This window comes from Macaca fascicularis, chromosome 15, assembly GCF_037993035.2.
Source record: "Macaca fascicularis isolate 582-1 chromosome 15, T2T-MFA8v1.1".
NCBI classification, from domain to species: Eukaryota; Metazoa; Chordata; class Mammalia; order Primates; family Cercopithecidae; genus Macaca; species Macaca fascicularis.
Window position 1 is genome coordinate 92,501,903 of NC_088389.1, and position 23,088 is coordinate 92,524,990.

A 23,088-nucleotide genomic window follows, 5' to 3' on the forward strand; every position below is an offset into this window, starting at 1 on the left:
AACTACAGGTTGCATATCCCTAATCTGGAAATCTAAAAGTTTTTCTAAAAATTTGTATTTATTTTTTTGAGACAGGGTCTCGCTCCTATTGCCCAGGCTGGAGTGCAGTCGTGTGATCACGGCTCACGGCAGCCTCGACTTCCTAGGCTCAGGTGATTCTATTTTTAGTAGGGATAGGGTTTTGCCATGTTGCCCTGGCTGGTCTGGAACTTCTGATCTAAAATGATCTGCCCACCTCAGCCTCCCAAAGTGCCGGGATTACCGGCATGAGTCACTGTGCCTGGCCTGAAAATCCAAAACTTTTGGGTGCCAACATGAGACTCAAATAAAGATCTACAATTTCAAATAAGGGATATGTCATTGGTAGAACAAAGTGAACTGGGTTGCACAGACTTTGGCCTCATTAACTCCTTGTTACTTACAGTATATTGTTTGACATCACATATTCCTAATTCTTTGTTTGCAGCCTGAAACCAAAACATCAAAAGGTCCTTCAAAGAAACATAAAATTCTGTATGTGTCTTATGGATATTATCTTTGATATATCCATATCTATATACACGCAAAAGTAATTATTTGATATTGAGGGTAAAGTTGCTGAAAAGTGTCAATGGCTCTAGAAATATTTTGTATAAAAGGATCAGGACTATGTGACGCATTTAACTGTTGCCAGTAGATTTTACGTCCTCAGAATAGAAATAATCTCATCCCCAGACACCTCCAGTCAAATGTTCCAGTAATGCCTCCCACCTGCCATTAGCCATAATCAGGTTCACAGGTATGTAGTAAGCTGAAGATCAGACACATTGGCCCAATGTGCTAAACATTTTTATTTGTAATAAGACTTAAATCGTTATTGCCAACAATAAACTTACCCAGTGCCCATGGCTTCTTGGTCCTCGCTGATACACGTAAAAAGCCGACACACTTATTCATTAAATTACTTATTCATTTGTTTGGGTAAAACAATAAGCTGATGCTAATCTTGGGCTGAAACAACTTTCCTGAACAGGTTATGTGGGTCATGAATTTATTTTGGACACGAGACCCTTCAAAAAGTCTGCAAATATTGAGGCTGTGGATGTGGCCAAGAGACTCCAGGATTATGGTAAGTGGCTTTTGACATTCATGCCACCGCCCATGCTGGCTGTGGACAACTTCCTAATGCACAAATGGAAAGTGCAGGCACCACAGTAAACTGATCTGGGGGATAAATGGGGAGCTCAGGATTCTTGGCAACCTCCAAAATAATAGAGAAAAATGTTTCCTTATGACTGCATTGGTCCTGCCCTTCAGAAGATATTAAAATATGCATCTTGAATCCATTAACAGCCAAGAAAAGAAGTGTTTATGATTAAAATTGAAACCCCAGTGAGTTGTAGTGAGTGTAGTGGTGAAGGAAGCAGAGCAAGTAACCCATCGAAGTGGTAGAGACAAATGGCATTGGAGTTTTATAGCCACCTCCGTCATGGCGTAGCTGTTTCAGCTGCTTCTGGAGATGAAGAAATAAGTGTAGCAGTTTTCACAAAGAAAATGCCACTTTCTTTGAAGCATTTTGAAAGACATGGATCCTTCACCTATGCATTAGTGGGTGTTCATTCAACTCAGCTCACTACATTTTCCTAGTGAACAATGTTATTAATATTATAATATTAAGATCGTATTGCTTTTTAGGGGGTTGGGAAGACAGAGTCTCACTCTGTTGCCCAGGTTGGAGTGCAGTGGTGCGATCTCAGCTCACTGCAACCTCCACCTCCCAGGTTCAAGTGATTCTCGTGCCTCAGCCTCCCAAGTAGCTGAACTACAGGTGCCCACCACCATACCCAGCCTTTTTTTTTGTATTTTTAGTAGAGACGGGGTTTCACCATGTTGGCCAGGCTGGTCTCGGACTCCTGAGCTCAGGCAGTCCACCTGCCTCGGTCTCCAAAAGTGCTGGGATTACAGTGTGAGCCAGCACGCCCAGCCAATATTACTATTATAATAATATGAAAATGATATTAATGGTATCAAGGATCTTTCAATTCTCAGAAAGGCTAAGTTGGGGAGAACTTTGCCATTCGATGGATATGGAGTCCTATCTGAGTTTTAATGACTTGTTTTGGGAAGAAAAGAGAAAAATCTTTTAAATTTAATAGTTTCACTAATGCATCGTAATGGGAATCCCACGTGTGTGACTCACTCTCAAATGAATGATCTTATTATGCAGTTACACTGATAATAGATGGGAAAGCCAGAGAAAGGCTTCATTAATGAAATTACCAATCCCATCCTCAAGATCTCCGCTTGACACCTCTTGTAACCTGACAGTAGAACTCCTTTCTCCTGACAGCCTCCCGGCTAGTGATTGGGTAATGGTCGATTCAGGATAAGACACTCACTTTGTGGATGCCTTGCCTGCTTCACACATATAACTGCAACAGCATTTGCAAGGAGAGGAGGGGCTCACAGGGAAATGGTAACTGAAGTTACCACCCAGTGTTTCCAAATCATGTTGTCTCCCGACCTCAGTGTTATTTTGATGACTGATAGAACCGTTTCCACACCTGTCCAAAAGCCCAGAATTGTCCAGGTGCCTGGCATACAGTAGGCACTCAAAACCTAGCATTAATAAATGGGAGACCAAATGAATAGCTAAGTCAAAAAGCAAGGAACATGACAACACAGTTTCCAGGTCTTAAGCATAACTGCTGAATGTAAATTTTTAAGGAAGAGAGCTAATAATCTGTATATTTAACACACAGCTCCTGTATGAGTCTTTCAGGCAAGTTGGAGGCATTACTGCCTTAGACAGCAGTTCCAGGCTAATTATCAGACCTATTATCAGAATCACCTGGCATGTTTTATGACTCATAGATTTTTGGTCCCTACCTTGGACTTCCTGAATCAGGGTCCAGATGCAGGAATTTTTTTTGCAAGAACTCAGGTGGTTCAAAATATGGGAACCACTACAGCAGAATATGTTGGACTAAATTTGCTCACACAGGGAATTAAGGGCAGATATGATAGGTAATCAGCTTGTTCTCTTAAAAAAAATCCCAGTCTGGTTTGAGTGACAAAGGTATATGTATTTACCAAAACTCATTAAGTGGTACAGTTAGGATTTGTGCATTTCACTGTAAGTTTTATCACAAAAATATGTGAACAGATATTGAATTCTAGTCATGATATGTATGCTGAAGGGTTTAAGAGTGAAGTGTACTAATGACTGCAGTGTACTTTGAAATGCATCAGAAAGTAAGGCAGATAGCTGGATGAGTAGATATGTGATAAAGCAAACAACGGCATTGTAGAATCTAGGTGGCGGGTATATGGGTGCTCACCTACAGTCCTTTCAACTCATCTGAATGTTAGTGGGTTTTTTTTGTTTTTTGTTTTGTTTTGTTTTTAAATAGAGACAGGGTCTCACTCTGTCACCCAGGCTGGAGTGCAGTGTTGTGATCTTGACTCACTGCAGGCTCAACTCCTGGGTTCAAGTGATCCTCCCAACTCAGCTTTCTAAGTAGCTGGGACTACAGGCACATACCACTACACCTGGCTAATTTTTGTATTTTTTGTAGAGATGGGGTTTTGCCATATTGCCCAGGCAAGTCTCAAACTGCTGGGCTTAAGCAATCCGCTGGCTTTGGCCTCCCAAAGTGCTGGGATTATAGGTGTGTGAGCCACAGCGCCTGGCCTGAACATTTTTAAATAAAATGTTGGTAGAGAATTTTTTAAATCATGCAGATGTGACTCGAAAGTACCCCATGTAATTATGATGCTCACCAGAATTTGAGAACCACTGCACATTGGGGCAAGATTAGTTCAGAGGTGTCTCAACTTGGGAGTTGTTCTTCAGCTTTTAAAAGTTTCATAGGGCCAGTGCGGTGGCTCATGCCTGTTATCCCTGCATGTTGGGAGGCAGAGACAGGCAGATCAGTTGACCTCGGTAGCTGGAGACCAGCCTGGACAACATGGCAAAACCCTGTCTCTGCAACAACAAAAAAATTAGCCGGCTATGGTGGCGTGCACCTGTAGTCTCAGTTACTTGGAAGGCTTAGGTGGGAGGATCATTTGAGCCCAGAAGGTTGAGGCTGCAGTGAGCCGTGAGTGTGCCAGTGTACTCTAGCCTGAGCAATAGAGCAAGACAATGTCTCAAAAAAAAAAAGAAAACAAAACAAACAAACAAACAAAAACTTCATAGAAAAAATACAAGAAATGGAAAATGTTGTTTTTGATTTTTGTCCTGGAAATCTCTCTCTTGACTATGTGTCTTGTTGCATCACCTTACGTGCAAACCTTTGGAAACAGAAACACACTGAGCCTGTGTTCAATGTAAAGGCAAAGGCTTTCCACATAGTGGCCAAACTTCAGTTTCCTTATCTTACAAAATGGGGACAATAAGATTTGCTCCAGAGTCCTTAGCTCTTGTTATCTCATTATTTAACTTTTGATAAGCTATATTTTTATTTCTCTTAATTACAAGTAATACATGATAATTACTGAAAGATTCTAAAGTATAATCGAAGTGAAATAAAAATCCCAGTCTCATTTTCTGGCCATAGTTACAGTTAACATTTTATATTTTCTTCAAGGCATCTTCCCTCATAAAATGTGCATATATTATATAAGTACTTTGTTCTTTTATTTATATATAGACATGGAATATCATTATGTGGCTTGCTTTTTTTACTTAATATTTTTGAATGTTTAGCCAGTTTAACAAATTGACATACTTTTGAATGGTTGTCTATTTACTGTATGGGCGCTCTGTAAAATTTGCTTATTTGATCCTCTATTGTTGGATATTAGGTTGTTTCCTAAATTTTTCTTCTATAAACAGTGCTGAGATGAATCCCCATATACATATGTATCTGATGATTTTCTTAGGATAAAGTATAAAAGGGGATAGGAACTTTTCTTCCAAACTGGGTAGGCCACTAACGTTCAGTGAGGCAATTTCTCCTGTCTCCCTTTGCAGGATTTCACGCCCCTACCATGTCCTGGCCTGTGGCAGGGACCCTCATGGTTGAGCCCACTGAGTCGGAGGACAAGGCAGAGCTGGACAGATTCTGTGATGCCATGATCAGCATTCGGCAGGAAATTGCTGACATTGAGGAGGGCCGCATCGACCCCAGGGTCAATCCGCTGAAGGTGCGTAGGCCCTGGAACTTTGCTTGAAATGTTCCTTAAACTAGAAAATGATGTCTGGACAGTGTACCAGCACCTCCTGAACTCTCAACTGAGGATGATACTCTTCCCTAGAATAAGGTAATTCTTCTGAGAAGATGCAGTTGTTACTCTGAAGTTTGCATCGTCTTGAACAGCATAGCAGTTACTCAAGGATGATGTGGTTGTGGAAACTGTCCACAACTGTCTAGTTGGAGAATTTGTAACATTCTGTGTCTCTGTTTGATGTACTGTAGTGAGATTATGGCATAAATAAAATTTACATATTCACATCACAAACTCTGCACAAGCACACATTCTTATATTAGAGCAGTTATCTCTGAGAAAACTGTATTGGCATTTGGACTGGATGTTACAATGTTTATGCTCCATGTTGGGGAAAAGTTGGTTGGGCATTACTCTACCTCTTCTAAAACATGTTAATTGTATATGTGGTCAGAGTCCTAAGTTTCTTGTTAGTCCAGATATTAAGCTGGAAGATCAGGAATGGAGAATACCATGAAGGCTGTGGTTGTGTCTTCATGGCTATAACCCAGAGAACAAGTCTGATATGCTGCAGCAGCTGGGGCAGGTTCCCAAACTGCCTGCCTGCAGGAGAGGGCAGGGACCAGTGACTTGCAGAAGGCAGGCACCTCTCTAGAGGTGAGTTCACAGAGTCATGGAGGCATACAAGATGATTATGCTTACCACCATTTATTTCTCTTTTCTCTCTGAAGACTCCTGCTTCTTTCAGGATTTAGGCGATTTAGGCTATTCTTTCAATGGCAATAAACATTTCAAAGAGCATAATAGTTATAATACAAGTGGGTAATACTGCTCATAGGATGATATCAGATTTTAAAATGAGCCAAATTATGTTATATGCTGTTTATCAACATATGCAGTAATAGTATAAAAGCATGATGAGAATGGTAAACACCAAATTCAGAAGAGTGGTTAGCACTGGGAAGGGGATATACAGGCAACTCCAAACGTGTAGGTAATTTTTTCTAAAAGGTGAAGCAAATATGACAGAATGTTCATTAGACTCTGCTGGGTGGTAGATGTGATGATTATTACCATAACATTCTGATATTTAAAATATTTCACAATTACAAATCACATTCTACCCCCTAAATTGAAAGAAAACCACAGCTTTCTCTGCCTGGGCTCCTGTCAGAAGCTTGAGGGTTGAGGTGCAGGGTGGGAGGAAAAGAGAGTGTATTGCTCTGACCCCTCCCCTGTCCATATCTCTGTCTCAGATGTCTCCGCACTCCCTGACCTGCGTTACCTCCTCCCACTGGGACCGGCCTTATTCCAGAGAGGTGGCAGCGTTCCCACTCGTAAGTTCTCTGAACCTGAATGTGCCAGCTGGGAAGGCACGGGCCAGCTCCTATCCTGAGGGGTGTACACTCTTAGCCTCCTCATTATAGAAACTGTATGTGGCGCACCTTGTGAAATAAGGGCCTTGACGAGGAACGAGGAGCAAAGAAATTGGCTTTCAGAGGCGAGGTCATACAGTATCAACTACAGGTCTGGGAACTCATAGGGAACACAGTGGGGGAAAACTGAATACCAGTCCTGCCCAGTGGACCGATGTGCTTCCCTCCACCGTGGGACAGGGAGATGGCGCCCAATGCAACCTTCCTTTCCTTTCTGATTCTTAAATGGAGGAGAAGGTTCTGTGTAGTCTGTTTGAGTGAGATAGGGAGAAAGTTCAAAATGTGCCAAATTATGCTATGTGCGGTTTACGGATCTGTGCAGTAATAGTATAAAAACATAATGAGAATGGTAAATCCTGTATTCAGGATAATGGTTGTCATTGGAGAGGAGGGCAAACAAAATAATGCTTTTTTTTTTTTTTTTTGAGACAGACAGAGTCTTGCTCTGTCACCCAGGCTGGAGTGCAGTGGCATGATCTTGGCTCACTGCAAGCTGCACCTCCCGGGTTCACGCCATTCTCCTGCCTCAGCCTCCCAAGTAGCTGGGACCACAGGCGCCTGCCACCACACCTACCTAATTTTTTGTATTTCTAGTAGAGACAGGGTTTCACCATGTTAGCCAAGATGGTCTTGATCTCCTGACCTCGTGATCCACCCACCTCGGCCTCCCAAAGTGCTGGGATTGCAGGCGTGAGCCACCGCGCCCAGCTGATGCTTTTTTTTTTTTAATTGTTCAAACTTTTATTTTATGCACAGTATGAGAAATTAACTTCTTTTTTTTTGAGACATAGTTTCTCTCTTGTTGCCCAGGCTGGAGTGCAATGGCACAATCTCGGCTCACCGCAACCTCTACCTCCCGGGTTAAAGCAATTCTCCTACCTCAGCCTCCCAAGTAGCTGGAATTACAGGCATGCGCCACCATGCCCAGCTAATTTTGTATTTTTAGTAGAGATGGGGTTTCTCCATGGTCAGGCTGGTCTCGAACTCCTTGACCTTAGATGATTCGCCCACCTCGGCCTCCCAAAGTGTTGGGATTAAAGGCGTGAGCCACCGTGCCTGGCAGAGAAATTAACTTTTAAATAAACTGAATTTATGGAAAATGACATGGCAAATAAATTAGACATATGTTAAAAGAGAAGGTCAGCTAAATATCCAAACTTAAGGATATAATGGGCATAGATAAACGTAGATTCCAAAGTCTTCTTTAAGAGGTTGAAGTCCTTCAAACACAACTTTGCTATAAACGATCCAGAGATCAACAGCACATGGGGATGCTTAGCAGGGGTGGTGATCAGGGATGTTTCCTGGGAGATGCCTCGTTTTTTTCACTGGTAATGTAGGGTTGGATTTTAGGTTCTCAGAACATTTGTTGGGCTGATGGTGTCTTAGGCTGTGGGAATAGCATTGCCCACTCCTTTTCCCTAAGAGAAACCTCTCAGAACATCTCACAGCATTTCCATCTTTTGTCCTTTGCAGCCCTTCGTGAAACCAGAGAACAAATTCTGGCCAACAATTGCCCGGATTGATGACATATATGGAGATCAGCACCTGGTTTGTACCTGCCCACCCATGGAAGTTTATGAGTCTCCATTTTCTGAGCAAAAGAGGGCCTCTTCTTAGTCCTAAGTTTAAGGGACTGATTTGATGCCTCTCCCCAGATGATTTGATAAGCAAGAAAGATTTCATCTCCCACCCCAGCCTCAAGTAGGAGTTTTATATACTGTGTATATCTCTGTAATCTCTGTCAAGGTAAATGTAAATACAGTAGCTGGAGGGAGTCGAAGCTGCTGGTTGGAAGATGGATTTGCTTTGGTATTCTGCTTCCACATGTGCCAGCTGCCTGGATTGGGAGCCACTTTGTTTTTTGCATAGAAAGTTTTAGGAATTTTAACTTTTAGTGTGGCAAGTTTGCAGACATCATAGAGGCTAGCCTGGAGACTTAATAGACATATATTTGTTCCAAAAAAGTCCGCATGGACTGTGCCATCTGTGGGAAATCCCAGGGCAAATGTTTACATTTTGTATACCCTGAAGAACTCTTTTTCTCCTAATATGCCTAATCTGTAATCACATTTCTGAGTGTCTTCCTCTTTTTCTGTGTGAGTTTTTTTTTTTATCTGCATTTATTAGTATTCTAATAAAAGCATTTTGATTGGAAGAATGCCTTTTTCTTGGTCTGCTTTATAGTGTTACCACCATTATACCCTAGGTTCAGTGGGAGCTGAAGGGCAATGAGACCAACCAACCCAATAGCCATTGTTACATCATCAGTTTTGCCTTTGATGGCTGAAGAAACAGTTGTCGTCTTGGTCAACAGTGAAGGCCACTTTGGCCCTTTTTGTTAGAATTGAGTTAGACTGCATGTAACTGTACTCCAGCTATGGAAGTTCAATCAAATAGCAATTTATCTTTTCTCATTTAAGTCCAGAGGTAATAAGCCAAGCACTGGTTCTCCTTCAGTTTTCCTGCTTTGCCTTCCTTTGCATATAGTTTTCATCCGCATGATCTCAAGATGGCTATTGCAGTTTCAGGCATCACATACCCATTCTAGTCAGGATTAAAAGAGAAGAGCAAAGACCATGCGCAATGGCTTACGCCTGTAATCCCAGCACTTTGGGAGGCTGAGGCGGGAGGATCACCTGAGGTCAGGAGTTAGAGACCAGCCTGGCCAACATAGTGAAACCCCATCTCTACTAAAAATACAAAAAATTAGCTGGGCATGGTGGGGCACACCTGTAGTCCCAGCTATTTGGGAGGCTGAAGTGGGAGAATTTCTTGAACCCAGGAGGCAGAGGTTGCAGTGAGCTGAGATTGCACCACTGCACTCCAGCCTGGGCAACAGAGTGAGATCTTGCCTCAAAAAAAAAAAAAAAAAAAAAGAGCAAAAGGCAGATTCCATCCAAGTCTGCTTCTTTTGAAATGTTTTCCAATAGGTTCCACTCAGTAACTGCTGCAGCTGGCCAAAACCAGTTCAAATCTCACTCCCAGCTACAAAGAAGTGTGGGGAAGTATTTTACCTGGGCATGTTACTGCCCCAAACAAAATCAGGAGTATGTTAATTTTTAAAAAGCGGGGGGAGAATGGGTTTTAGGTCGGCAACTAGCATGCCTGTCACAAATGACTTTCCCCTAGAAGTAGCAAATGCTCTAATCCTGACTACTTGGTTCCTTGCATGGCAGCTTCCTCCAGCATTACTCAGTATCCCTAGGCTTTAATGCTAGTGGTCTGGACATAAGGTCTGGGTGCTCTATTGAATTATCTGCAAGTATTCCACTTATTTTTATATTTAAAAAGTTTATACAACAATTTAGCCTAACAATGCAGTACAAAAGTGATAGGCCTTTTTAACATAATAATTAAATGATATCTATTAAATAGTGCACCTCAGGTATCAGACAATTTTTTTTTTTTTTTTCTCAGACAGAGTTTCACTCTTGTCACCCAGGCTGGAGTGCATTGGTGCAATCTCGGCTCACTGCAACCTCTGCCTCCCAGGTTCAAATGATTCTCCTGCCTCAGTCTCCAAAGTAGCTGGGATTACAGGTGCCCAAAACCACGCCCGGCTAATTTTTGTATTTTTATATAGTTGGGGTTTTGCCATGTTTGCCAGGCTGGTCTCAAACTCCTGACCTCAGGCCTCCAAATGCTGACCTCAGCCTCTCAAGTGCTGGGATTACAGGCGTGAGTCACTGTGCCCGGCTTGATATTCTTTTAAGTGTTTGAAATGTACTACCTCATTTGACCCTCACAATGTTCCACTCTTACGCATGTGGGGAAGGGTATGAAGAGATGCCTAAAGTCCCACTACCAGTCAGTAAGAGGGAGGGGCAGAATTTGGACCCAGCCTGACTGCCTCCAGTACCTATCGGCCAAAACAGGATACCCTGCTGCCATGGGAACTGCAGACCTGGGGACTCTGCCCTTCCTGAGTTGGAAACCATGCTAGTGCAAGCTAGCCATCAGGGCCTGGAGCGGCCCCTTCTTAGGAAGGACAAGTGTATGACAGTAAATAATGTTAATTTGTGAAAGAATGAAAGCAAACAGCAATGCTTTTCTACTTACTTTACACAGTGTTTATCGTTGAGTGCCAAGGTTGTTTCCATGGCTATTATCCATTACTTACCCCTAGAACATAGCAGAGCCAAACACAGGCGATTAAGAGTCAAGTGAATCACTTGTTCTTCACTATTAATTGCTCATGTATTACCTAATGCTTGTGCCAGTCTTTCTCTGCCCCGGTTCTCATCCTGAAAGGCACCGCCCCTTGGAACCCTGTCCCCAGCCACCTTGCTTTGCTAGTCGTTCTCTGTATTTCATCCTAGCCATTCTCTGTATTTCATTTCAAAAATACGTTCTTCACATCCCCATGAAATAGGCTTTCCCTGTTATCTTCTATCTTGGCCCTTGGTTTGCTTCCTCCTGTACCCTGGGCACAATCATAATTAATTTTTTAATGTTCACTCAGTTTTTGTCTCTATGTTTTGGTCTCTCTAGCATATCTTACCCATTGTTGGATTCTCAGTGCTGAGCCAGGGCCTTCCAAGTAGTATGTGTTCAACAAATAAAGAGAAATATGGGCCAGTCGTGATGATTCATGCCTGTAATCCAGCACTTTGGGAGGCCAAGGCCGGTAGATTGCCTGAGCTCAGGAGTTCGAGACCAGCCTGGCCAACATGGTGAAACCTCGTCTCTACTAAAAATACAAAAAACTAGCAGGACATGGTGGTCCCAGCTACTCAGGAGGCTGAAGCACAAGAATCGCTTGAACCTGGGAGGCAGAGTTTGCAGTGAGCAGAGATCACTGCAGTCCACCCTGGGTGACAGAGCAAGACTCTGTCTCAAAAAAAAAGGAAAAGAAATATGGTGGGCTGGGCACAGTGGCTCACCCCTATAATCTCAGCGCTTTGACAGGCTGAGGTGGGTGGATCACTTGAGGTCAGGAGTTCAAGACCAGCCTGGCCAACATGGTGAAACCCTGTCTCTACTAAACATATAAAAATTAGCTGGGTGTGGCAGCATGTGCCTGTAATCCCAGCTACTAGGGAGGCTGAGGCAGGAGAATCACTCGAACCTGGGAGGCAGAGGTTGCAGTGAGCCAATATCGTACCACTGCACTCCAGCCTGGGCGACAGAGCGAGACTCCGTCTCAAAAAAAAAAAAAATTATAAGGTTTTTGCTTTTTTTTTCTTTTAAGTTCATCAGCTATCATTAGTGTATGTTACGTGTGCCCAAGACAATTCTTCCAATGTGGCCCAGTGAAGCCAAAAGATTGGATACTCCTGCATATTATTGTTCCTATGGGAAGTATCCATACAAATTCATACAAACAAATGATTATTTTCAACCTACATCAAGAAAAAGATCATGGCTTTCACTCTTTCACAAATTAACTTCTGGAACAAAGCTAGGGATTGCATGCAATTTCTTCTGAATTCAGCAGAATCTATGGAGGATTGAAAAAAAAAACCTACAAATTCCTTTTTGAGTGGAACTGCATGAAAGAAAACAACTCTGGTTGCTGTAAGAGGTCTAGGGTTTTCAGAACTGACCCAAGTGAAATTTTAGTGTGCTTTTCATTTGTTTGTTGCATTGTTGCATTTAGTTTAACCTCACTAGTAAAGTATTTGTACAGTTCTGGGTGTAACATTTTAAATTTCCTACAAAAGAGTTGTGAAGAAAATTTGAAAAATCAAAACAAAATACTCACTGAGACTCAGAAGATTTAAGTGCATTAAATAACAACCAAAGTCATAAACTCCCAAAAAGCAGGGTGGAATCCAACAGCTCCAGGAGTGAGGTCAGTCATCCTAAAAAAATGCAGACTTCCCCCACCGGTGTTGTCACTGGGAACTTGATCTAAAACTGCTAGTCGCAGCAGAAGCAGCAAGCAGCCAAAGTTGAACTAGATGCAGATTCTTTCTTGAAAAGTCTGGCATAAAGAATGGGGAAGAAAAAAAGACAACTTGCTTGTGTTCAAGACATTTCATCCAATATGAACTACAAAGGAATATCAATGTTATGCAAAATACAAACTCTAGATGTTTTTATTGGTTAAAAGAAGCTTACTGGTTATATGCATTCCAAAATACAGTGAAGAAAATTCTATCCACGGACAAGGCAGTTGGGGTAGGCTATTAAATAAACTTGCAAATAGCAAAAGAGTGAGTATAGTCTCTGGCATCAGACATGTTGGAGGGTGGGAATGGAGGGTTAGCTAGCAACATTTTTTTTTTTTTTAAAGACTGCCACCCAGGTTGGAGTACAGTGGCACAATAAGGGCTAACTGCAGCCTTGACCTTCCTGGCTCAAGCGATCCTTCTTCCTCACCCTCACAAGTAGCTGAGACTACAGGTGCATGCCACCATGCCCAGCTAATTTTTTTTTGAATTTTAGAAGAGATGAGGTCTTACTATGTTGCCCAGGCTGGTCTCAAACTCCTGAGCTTAAGCAATCCTCCCGCCTTGGCCTCCCAAAGTGCTGGGATTACAAGTGTAAACTACTGCATTGGTCCAGCATCACTATTTCTGTATTTTGTCACAAAGACAGCTGTTAGTCTGGGACAGTGTCTGCCATTCATAGAAGTGCTGTCAATCTGAAGCCTAATGCAACTAAGCATAAGGCTATTTTGGGAGAAGAGGCTGAACGAAGGTGCTATAGTTTCACAGGCTCAATATAGTCCTTAAGCAATTATTTCCCAGAAGTAAGTTGCATTTAAGAATGAAGCTTGGCCAGGTGTGGTGGCTCATGCCTGTAATCCCAGCACTTTGCGAGGCCGAGGTGGGTGGATCAGTTGAGGTCAGGAGTTCAAGACCAGCCTGGCCAACATGTTGAAACTCCATCTCTGCCAAAAATACCACAAACACAAAAAGTAGCTGGTCATGGTGGTGCACACCTATAGTCCCAGCTACTCAGGAGGCTAAGGCAGGAGACTCGTTTGAATCCGGAAGGTGGAGATTGCAGTGAGCCAAGATCGCACTACTGCACTCCAGCCTGGGCGACAAGAGCAAGACTCGGGGCCCCACAAAAAAAAAAAAAAAAAAAAAAAAGGAAATAAAGAAAAATAAAAAAGATCATGATAATTATAGTATGTAAATAAGGGGAGTCTTTAAAAGAAATATGCATCACACAACAATCATTGTCAGGTATTTTCAGATGAAATTTAGTCAGGTTGCATATCAGTTCTTTGTTTCTTTTGTAGCAAGGAGGTCTCCCTATGTTGCCTAGGCCGGTCTCAACTCCTGGTCTCAGCAGATTTTCCCACCTCGGCCTCCCAAAGTGCTGGGATTATAGGCGTGAGCCACCATACCTGGCCAGGTCTCTTTGGAATACTGTCCAAACCTGATGTCAAGGGCAAAAGGACATAAGATAAATTAAAAGTAAATTCTTGAGTAAATAATTGAACAACAGTGAGGCAGAAAAAATAGTGAAAACTAACCTATAGATTTGAATTTAAATTCTAGCCCCACTAATGACTAACTGTGACTTAGGGAAAGTAACTAACTCTCTGAAACTGCTTCCTTGTCTGTAAAATGGTGATAACTACATTTACCTGAGTGCTGTTGGTATTGTTCAGACATTATTTCAGTTACAGAGGTGAATAATACCAAAAGCACTCACTTCTCTTTTTAGATACAGACTGAATATGTATGGGAAATATTCCCATCCCTACTTCAAAGACATGTACATGCTGGTGAAATATTCCTGTTTTCCTCACTTAAATTTCCTCAGGAAATATTCCTCTTTACCTATTTTCCATAGAAAAAATAGGTTCTAAAGGAAGAAAAGGAAGTCTGCAGGTGGTAGAAATAAAGAGAGAACACACAGAACTTGAAACCACATGGCCCATAGAGGTCCCTAGACTGGATACGTTGTGCCTTAGGAATTAGGGGGTTTCGATAACGCTGGGGAAGGCCAAGCATGATGGCTCACGCCTGTAATCCCAGCACTTTGGGAGGATGAGGCGGGAGGATCGTGAGGTCAGGAGTTTGAGACCAGCCTGGCCAATACGGTGAAACCCCATCTCTACTAAAAATACAAAAATTAGCCAGGTGTGGTGGCGCATGCCTGTAGTCCCAGCTACTCAGGAGGCTGAGGCAGAAGAATTGCTTGACCTGGGAGGCAGAGGTTGCAGTGAGCCAAGATTGCACCTCTGAACTCCAGCCTGGGCGACAGAGCGAGACTCCATCTCAAAAAAAAAAAAAAAAAGAGTGGGAAATGAATATTAGAAATTGAGGCTGCAGTCACATTGGATATTAAGGAGCAGAAATGGGCACATTCAGAATTGGGAAAGCCCTGTTCCAATATGAGGACTGAAAAATAAGTGTCCCCATCTCAGGTCATGGGTTGAAACAAAGTCATCCAACAAGAGGCTTGGCTGCATGTGAATACAGAAGCCAATTCATACAATCTGCATGGTGAAGGAGCCCCATTTAACAAAACATAACATTTGGTTCAGGTTCAGAAAACCATATAAGGCCCCAGCAGAAATAATCTAAAAATTTCTCCAAAGGAAGCAGTTGCATCCATAACCAAGCCATGAACAAAACCCTCTCAGAAGAAAAGTCCTGTAGAAGACAAGCTTGCAGATACAAATTTATTTATTTTTAAATGAAATTCAATGTTATGGACCAACAAATGGCAAAATTCTTACTTAAAGAATCAGAAATGAAAGATTAAAAGAACTCTGAAAGAAGTATGTTTTAAAAAATGCTCAAAGAGATCATGAACTAAAATCCATAAATAAGAGCAGGAGTTTATGAAACAAGAACAGATAAACTTGAAAACAAGCTTAAAATATTTCTCGAAAAAAAATTATTTAGATCTTATTTAGACACGTTAAACTGTGGTCTAGACACAATTAATGAGAAAATATAAGGAATTGGAAGAAAGAAAACTAATGAAGTGGGGAAATCCCTAGAACACAGCACAGAAAGAGGATTTAATAGGATTTAATAGATGTTAAGTTGTGTAGCATAGAAGAAAAACTTATAAGACATAGAGAAGGAGATAGAATGGGAAAGGAGAAATATATTTAAAAGGTAACAAAAAATGTCCAGAACTAAAGATAAGCACTCTCAACTTAAAGGGGCACAATGACCAAACAGAACAAATAGATATTAATACACATCTAGATACCTTTTAGTGAAACTCAGAAGTTACTAGAAAACACATAGCCTTCAAAGAAAAGACAGTCAAACTGACATTCAACTTTTTCAGCAACATTAGATGCCAAAACAGTGGTATATCTACAAGATGCTGAAGAAAGATAACTAGCAACCTAGAATTCTAAACCCAGCCAATTTAACTTTCTAAAACTAGTGTAAAAAATGAAGACATTTTCAGACCTGATAAGATTGAGAATATTTACTGTTCAAAGACTGTCACTGAGAGGCCGGGCATGGAGGCTCACTCCTGTAATCCCAGCATTTTGGGAGGCTGAGGCGGACGGATCACGAGGTCAGGAGATTGAGACCATCCTGGCTAACACGGTGAAACCCATCTCCACTAAAAATACAAAAAAATTAGCTGGGCGTGGTGGCGGGCGCCTGTGGTCCCAGCTACTCGGGAGGCTGAGGCAGGAGAATGGTGTGAGCCTGGGAGGCGGAGCATGCAGTGAGCCGAGATCGCGCCACTGCATTTCAGCCTGGGTGACAGAGCGAGACTCCGTCTCAAAAAAAAAAAAAACAAAAAAAAAACCCAAACAAACAACAAAAAAAATTAGCCAAGCATGGTGGCACACGCCTGTAATCCCAGTTGCTTGGGAGGTTGAGGCATGAGAATTGCTTGAATCTAGGAGGTGGAGGGTGCAGTGAGCTATCATGCCACATTGCACTCCAGCCTGGGCAACAGAGCAAGACTCTGTCTCAAAAAAAAAAAAAAAAAAAAAAAGACTGTCACTGAAAGGTCTAATGGTACAAAAACATCTTGAAGTATTCAACAAGCAATAGTGAGCAAAGAAACAGATAAAATGTGTCAGTAAATCAGTAAGTCATATATTTTAAAAATAACGGGATTTTAAAAATAAGCTATAACTAAAATTCTAAACACTAACATGGCAAATAGATCAGAAAAGATAATTTGGAGGGAAGTAAAACTAGTGTGAGCTACTTGTCTTAAAGGTAAAGAGACTTCTTACCTATTAAAAAAGAAGACTATCCTAAAGGATAAAGTGAATGAAAAAAGCTTAGAATACATGCAATATATCATTTGTATATGTTTTCATTGTAACACTTGAAATACCTACATTTTGTTTATTGTGACCTATACGTAGGTGCATTAAGTACAAAAAAATAGACTGAAAAGGTATCAAGATTTTTGCAGTAATTTCTTGGGTACGCAGGGGAATGGGAAGTGTGACTGTATGCCAGCTTCATTTGTATTATTTTATTCTTTTTTTTTTTTTTTTGAGATGGAGTTTCGCTCTTGTAGCCCATGCTGGAGGGCAGTGACACGATCTTGGCTCACTGCAACCTCTGCCTCCAGAGTTCAAGTGATTCTCTTGCCTTGGCCTCTTGGGTGCCCACCACCATGCCCGGCTAATTTTTGTATTTTTAGTAGAGACAGGGTTTCACCATATTGGTCAGGCTGGTCTCGAACTCCTGACCTAGGTGATCCACCCACTTCGGCCTCCCAAAGTGCTGGGATTACAGGCGTGAGCCACCACGCCTGGCCTTATTCTTTTATTTAAGAAACAAATATGTAACAAAGACCAATACTGAATAGTCTGCATGCTACAGTATTTGTCGTTTCCATATTTTAAAAACAAAAACCTCAATAAGCATAGAGCATAGCATAGATGTTCCTTTCCTTCTGCTGACTTTGTTTAGCTATAACAAAAAAAGAAATAGCTTCTTTGTTGGGAAGTTTGTTAAATACTATAGACACATAGGTGTTTAATAAATATTATTTTTCTTAGGCCAGGTGCAGTGGCTCACACCTGTAATCCCAGCACTTTGGGAGGCCAAGGCGGGTGGATCATGAGGTCAGAAGATCAAGACCATTCTGGCTAACACGGTGAAACCCCATCTGTACTAAAAATACAAAAAATTAGTCGGGCATGGTGGTGCGCACCTGTAATCCCAGCTACTTGGGAGACTGAGGCAGGAGAATCACTTGAACCCCGGAGGCGGAGGTTGCAGTGAGCCAAGATCGCACCACTGCACTCCAGCTTCGGTGACAGAGTGAGACTCAGTTTCAAATATAAATAAATACACAAATAAAATGAAATATTAGTTTTCTCTGAAATAGAGTTCATTTGTGGTAAAGTGTTATGGTTTCTTAGATTAAAAATCTGTCTTTGAAAGGCTACTTTGGGCACTTCAAATTCCACCCAAGATGGAGCCAAGTATATTCCACCCTATTCCTCTTGCTAATTATAAATAAAATCTAGGATATGTGAAATATCCTGGGAGTAAGCTTCCTGGGGTCTTTCCTATACTTACTTTTTGCTTTCTTTTGCTTTCTTTTGGCTTGGGTGCCATGGTCTACAATTAGAAAACATCAATGGATACAGACAAAGAAAATAAGTCAAATGAATTGGAAAAGGGGTAACTGTGCAGGAAAAAAAAAAAAAAAAACCCATGCCTACTCCACCTGAACACCATGGGAGAAAACCACACCCATTCTTCCTGGTCACTCGGTCTGGCCAAGACTGTGGAGTGGACCCTTGTAGACTATGCCTGCCCTGCACTGACTGACCGGCTGCGAAAAGGCAGCACCCCAACCACCCCAAGTAGAGATTGAGGTGGGATTGAAGAGAAAAGGGAGTCAGAGAAATGAATTATTTAAATCCTTGCAGAAACTCCTGGGCAGACCCTCAAGTAGACCATGCATCACACCAACCATAATTCAACACAGCAAAATGAACTATGAGTGGCTAAAGTTCAGGTTTCAGATTAGCTTCTAGGTAGCACCCAAGCGAGGCTGACTAGAAAAGCACTGCAAAGCCTTTGAAAACTAAATTTACATTGAAACACAGTCTATAAAAGTGGTCCAGAACATGTACTCTGAACCTAAACTGCTTGATTTCCTTATAAAATAGAAGATTTAAATAGAAATTAGAGTCTCATAGTACTCAAAATGTCCAGTACACAATGCAAAATTACTGATCCTATCAAGAAACAGGACAGTCTCAACTTGAAAGAACATTACAAAGACCCAAATGGAAATTTCAGAATGGAAAAATATGTCATCCCAAATAAAACACTTACTGGATGGGCTCAATAGAAGAATGTAGATGATAGATAAAAGAATCAGTGAACTCAATCACTAGAAATTACCCGATCTGAACAACAGAATATAAACCAAATAAAAATGAACAGAATCTCAGAGGCTTTTGGGACAGTAATGAAATATTTAATATTCATGTCATTGGAGTTCCAGCAGAAGAGGAGAAGGAGTAGAGGGTTGAAACCATATTTAAAGAAGTAATGGCTAGAAACTTCCCAAATTTGACAGAAGATAAACATCTAGATTTAAGAAGCTGGTTGAACTCAAAACAGGATAAACCTGAAGAAACCCATTCTCAAACACATCATAATCAAATTTCTGAAAACTAAAGACAAAAAATCTTGAAAGAAGCCAGAGAAGAGCAATGTATTATCCACAGGGGAAAAACAATATGAGTAACAGCAGATTTCTTATCAGAAATCATGGAAGCCAGAAAGAAATGGCAAGATATTTTCAAGTGCTAAACAAAATGCCAACCCAGGAAAGTGAAAATATCCCTTAGGAATGAAGGTGAAATGACGACATTCTTGTATGAAGGAAAACTAAGACAAGTTGTCACTAGCAGACCTGATCTAAAAGAATGACTACAGTAAGTTCTTCAGGCAGAAAGGAAATAATAGAAAAAAACCTAGAAAATTAAGTTTGGAAAGAGCAATGGCAAGGAGAACTATCTGGGTATTAAACTATTCTTCTCCTTCACAGTTTAAAAAATTATGTTTGGGCCAGGCACTGTGGCTCACACCTATAATCCCAGCGCTTTGGGAGGCCAAGGTGGGTGGATCACCTGAGGTCTGAAGTTCAAGACCAGCCCGGCCAACATGGTAAAACCCTGTCTCTACTAAAAATACAAAAAAAAACTTAGCTGGGCGTGGTGGTGGGCACCTGTAATCCCAGCTACTTGGGAGGTTGAGGCAGGAGAATCGCTTGAACCTGGGAGGCAGAGTTTGTGGTGAGCCGAGATTGCGCCATTGCACTCCAGCCTGGGCAACAAGAGGGAAACTCAGTCCCAAAAAATAAAATAAATTATGTTTGGCACCAAAAGCATGATGCATAAAATAAGAAACTGATGAATCAGACTTCATCAAAATTAACAACTTTTTCTCTGAAACACCCTACTAAGAGGATGAAAATGCAACTAACATAACAACAACAAAAAATGCAACCAACAGACTAGAAACAATATCTACAAATCAAATATCTAACAAAAATATATGCTGGGAAAAAGACAGTCTCTTCAATAAATGGTCCTGGGAAAACTAGATACCCATATGCAGAAGAATGAAACTAGACACCTATCTCTCACCATATACAAAAATAAAATCAAAATGGATTAAAGACCTAAATCTAAGACCTCAAACCATAAAACTACTATAAGGAAACATTGGGGAAACTCTCTAGGACATTGATCTGGGCAAAAATTTCTTGAGCAATACTCCACACAAGCACAAACAACCAAAGCAAAAATGGACAGATGGGATCACATCAAGTTAAAAAGCTTCTGCACAGCAAAGGAAATAATCAACAAAGTGAAGAGAAAACCCACAGAATGGGAGAAAATATTTGCAAACTACCCATCTGACAAGGGATTAATTATCACAATATATAAGGAGCTCAAACAACTTTATAGAAGAAAATATAATAATCCGATTAAAAATGGGTAAAAAATTTGAATAGACATTTCTTAAAAGAAGACATACAAATGGCAAATAGGTTTATGAAAAGGTGCTCAACATCACTGATCATCAGAGAAATGCAAATCAAAACTACTATGAGATATTATCTTACCCTGGTTAAAATGACTTTTATCCAAAAGGCAGGCAATACAAATGCTGGTGAGGATGTGGAGGAAAAAGAACCCTTGTATACTGTTGGTGGGAATGTAAACTAGTACAAACATTATGGAGAACAGTTTTGAGGTCCCTCAAAAAACTAAAAACAGAACTACCATATGATCCAGCCATCCCACTACTGGGCATATACCTGAAAGAAAATCAGCATATCAGAGATATCTGCGCTTCTATGTTTGTTGCAGCACTGTTTATAATAGCTAAGATTTGGAATCAACCTAACTGTCCACCAACAAATGAATAGATAAGAAAATGTGGTACACATACACAATGGAGTACTATTCTGCCATAAAAAAGAATGATATCCAGTCATTTGAAACAACACAGATGAAACTGGAGATCATTATGTTAAGTGAAATAAACCAGGCACAGAAAGACAAACATCGCATGTTGTCACCTATTTGTGGGATCTAAAAATCAAAATAATTGAACCCATGGATATAGAGAGTACAAGTATGATTACCAGAGGCTGGGAAGTGTAGTGGGGTCCAGTAGCTGGGAGGTGGAGATAGTTAATGGGTACAAAAAATTAGCTAGAAAGAATAAGGCCTTCTATTTGATAGCACAACATGGCAACTATAGTCAATAATAATTGTATATTTTAAAATAACTTAAATAGTACAATTGGATTGTTTATAAGTTGAAGAATAAACGTCAGAACATATAAGAAATTTTAAACCCAACAGTAAAAATCAGTCCAATAAAACCCGGGCAAAAGGATTGAAGAGACACTTCATGGATATGTAGGATGGCAACTAAACACATGAAGAGATGACTAAGTCATCAGCCATCAGGAGAATACAAAATCAAACCATGATGAGATACTACTACACATCTATTACAATGGCTAAAATAAAAATACTGACCATACTTAGTGTGAGCAAAAATGCAGGGCACTGGAACTCACTGATGGGAACGTAAAATGGTACAGCCACTCTGGGAAATGGTTTATTATAAAGCTAATAATATACTTATCATACCACCTAGAATTATGTCACTGAGAAATGTAAACTTATGTCCACACAAAAGTCTGCACAGCAACATTTATCATCTTTATTTATAACAGACAAAAACTAGAAACATCCCCAAAATCCTCCAAGACATGAACAGATTAATAAACTGGAATACTACTCAACAATAAGAATGAAACTATTTGATATATGCAATAACTTAGATGGATGTCAAGGTTATCATGCTGTGGGGAAAAAATCCAGTCTGAAAAAGTTACACACTATGCGATTCCACTTATATTTCATTCTTGAGATGACAAAATTATAGTGATGGTGAACAGAACAATGGTTGTCATGAGTTAGGGTTGGGGACGGTTGTGACTCTAAAGGGTAGCAGGAGAGAATTAATTTTTTGATGATGAAACAGTCCATCTTCTATTATGGTGGTGGTTTATACCACTACCATCCTATGCATATATGTATAAAATGAATGTATATATATGGTAAAATTCTATAAAACTATGCGTACATACACCCAAAAATGAGTTCATATAAAAACTGGTGAAATTCAAGTAAGCTCTTAATATTATTATACCAGTGTCAATTTCCTGGTCTGGACAACCTACTGATTAACATAAGATGCCATCCCTGGGGGTAACTGGGTGAAAAATACATAGAAATTCTCTGTCCTATTTTTGCAGCTTGTGAGTCTATATTACTTCAAAATTTAAAAAGAAAGGCCGGGTACAGTGGCTCATGACTGTAATCCCAGCACTTTGGGAGGCCAAGGCAGGTGGATCACCTGAGGTCAGGAGTTCGAGACGAGTCTGGCCAACATGGTGAAACCCTGTCTCTACTAAAAATATAAAACATTAGCTCGGTGTGGTGCCACATGCCTGTAATCCCAGCTACTCAGGAGGCTGAGGCAGGAGAATCGCTTGAACCCGAGAGGTGGAGGTTGCAGTGAGCTGAGATCGTGCCATTGCACTCCAGCCTGGGCAACAAGAGTGATACTCCGTCTCAAATAAATAAATAAATAGAGTTTGTAACATGAACTGGGGGGATTGTTCTTTATAGAAATGGAGTATTTTATAATAACTTGCGCATTTGGTAAGATCACATTTGTGACACTTTGTTAAGTATCTGTGACCCAAATAAAAAGTTTATGTTGGGGGTTGGGGGTCACTTAGTAGTGAGTGGATATAAGCCCAAAAGCTCATCTAAGATTTACTATGATTTCTTAAGTATATATCAACTAGGTAAATTCCACTGATAAAGTATTTGAACAATCTAGTTCACAATCTTCCACACAAATAAAGGATAAATGTATGTCGGAAGTGTGGGGCACCTCAAAAATTTCTCTTGGCATCTAGAAACTGGCAAAAATCTATTTAGAAGCTTCTTAGAGTCAAAGAATTTCCAGGCAAAATGCTCATGGGATTACTGTACTTTCTACAGTTATCATTTTTATCTGTT

The 23,088-nt window shown here is 40.7% G+C and overlaps 1 protein-coding gene across 1 annotated transcript in view; it reads left to right on the plus strand.

Annotated features, from left to right (window-relative positions):
* GLDC (glycine decarboxylase) overlaps positions 1-8,745 on the plus strand; it is a 114,737-nt gene extending 105,992 nt beyond the window's left edge. The window contains exons 22-25 of the mRNA XM_005581764.5: positions 1,013-1,108; positions 4,958-5,130; positions 6,408-6,488; positions 8,064-8,745. Of these exons, the coding sequence (XP_005581821.1) occupies positions 1,013-1,108; positions 4,958-5,130; positions 6,408-6,488; positions 8,064-8,207 (494 nt within the window). The 3' untranslated portion in view covers positions 8,208-8,745. The remainder of the gene's footprint in view (positions 1-1,012; positions 1,109-4,957; positions 5,131-6,407; positions 6,489-8,063) is intronic.
* Positions 8,746-23,088: the final 14,343 nt, after the last annotated feature.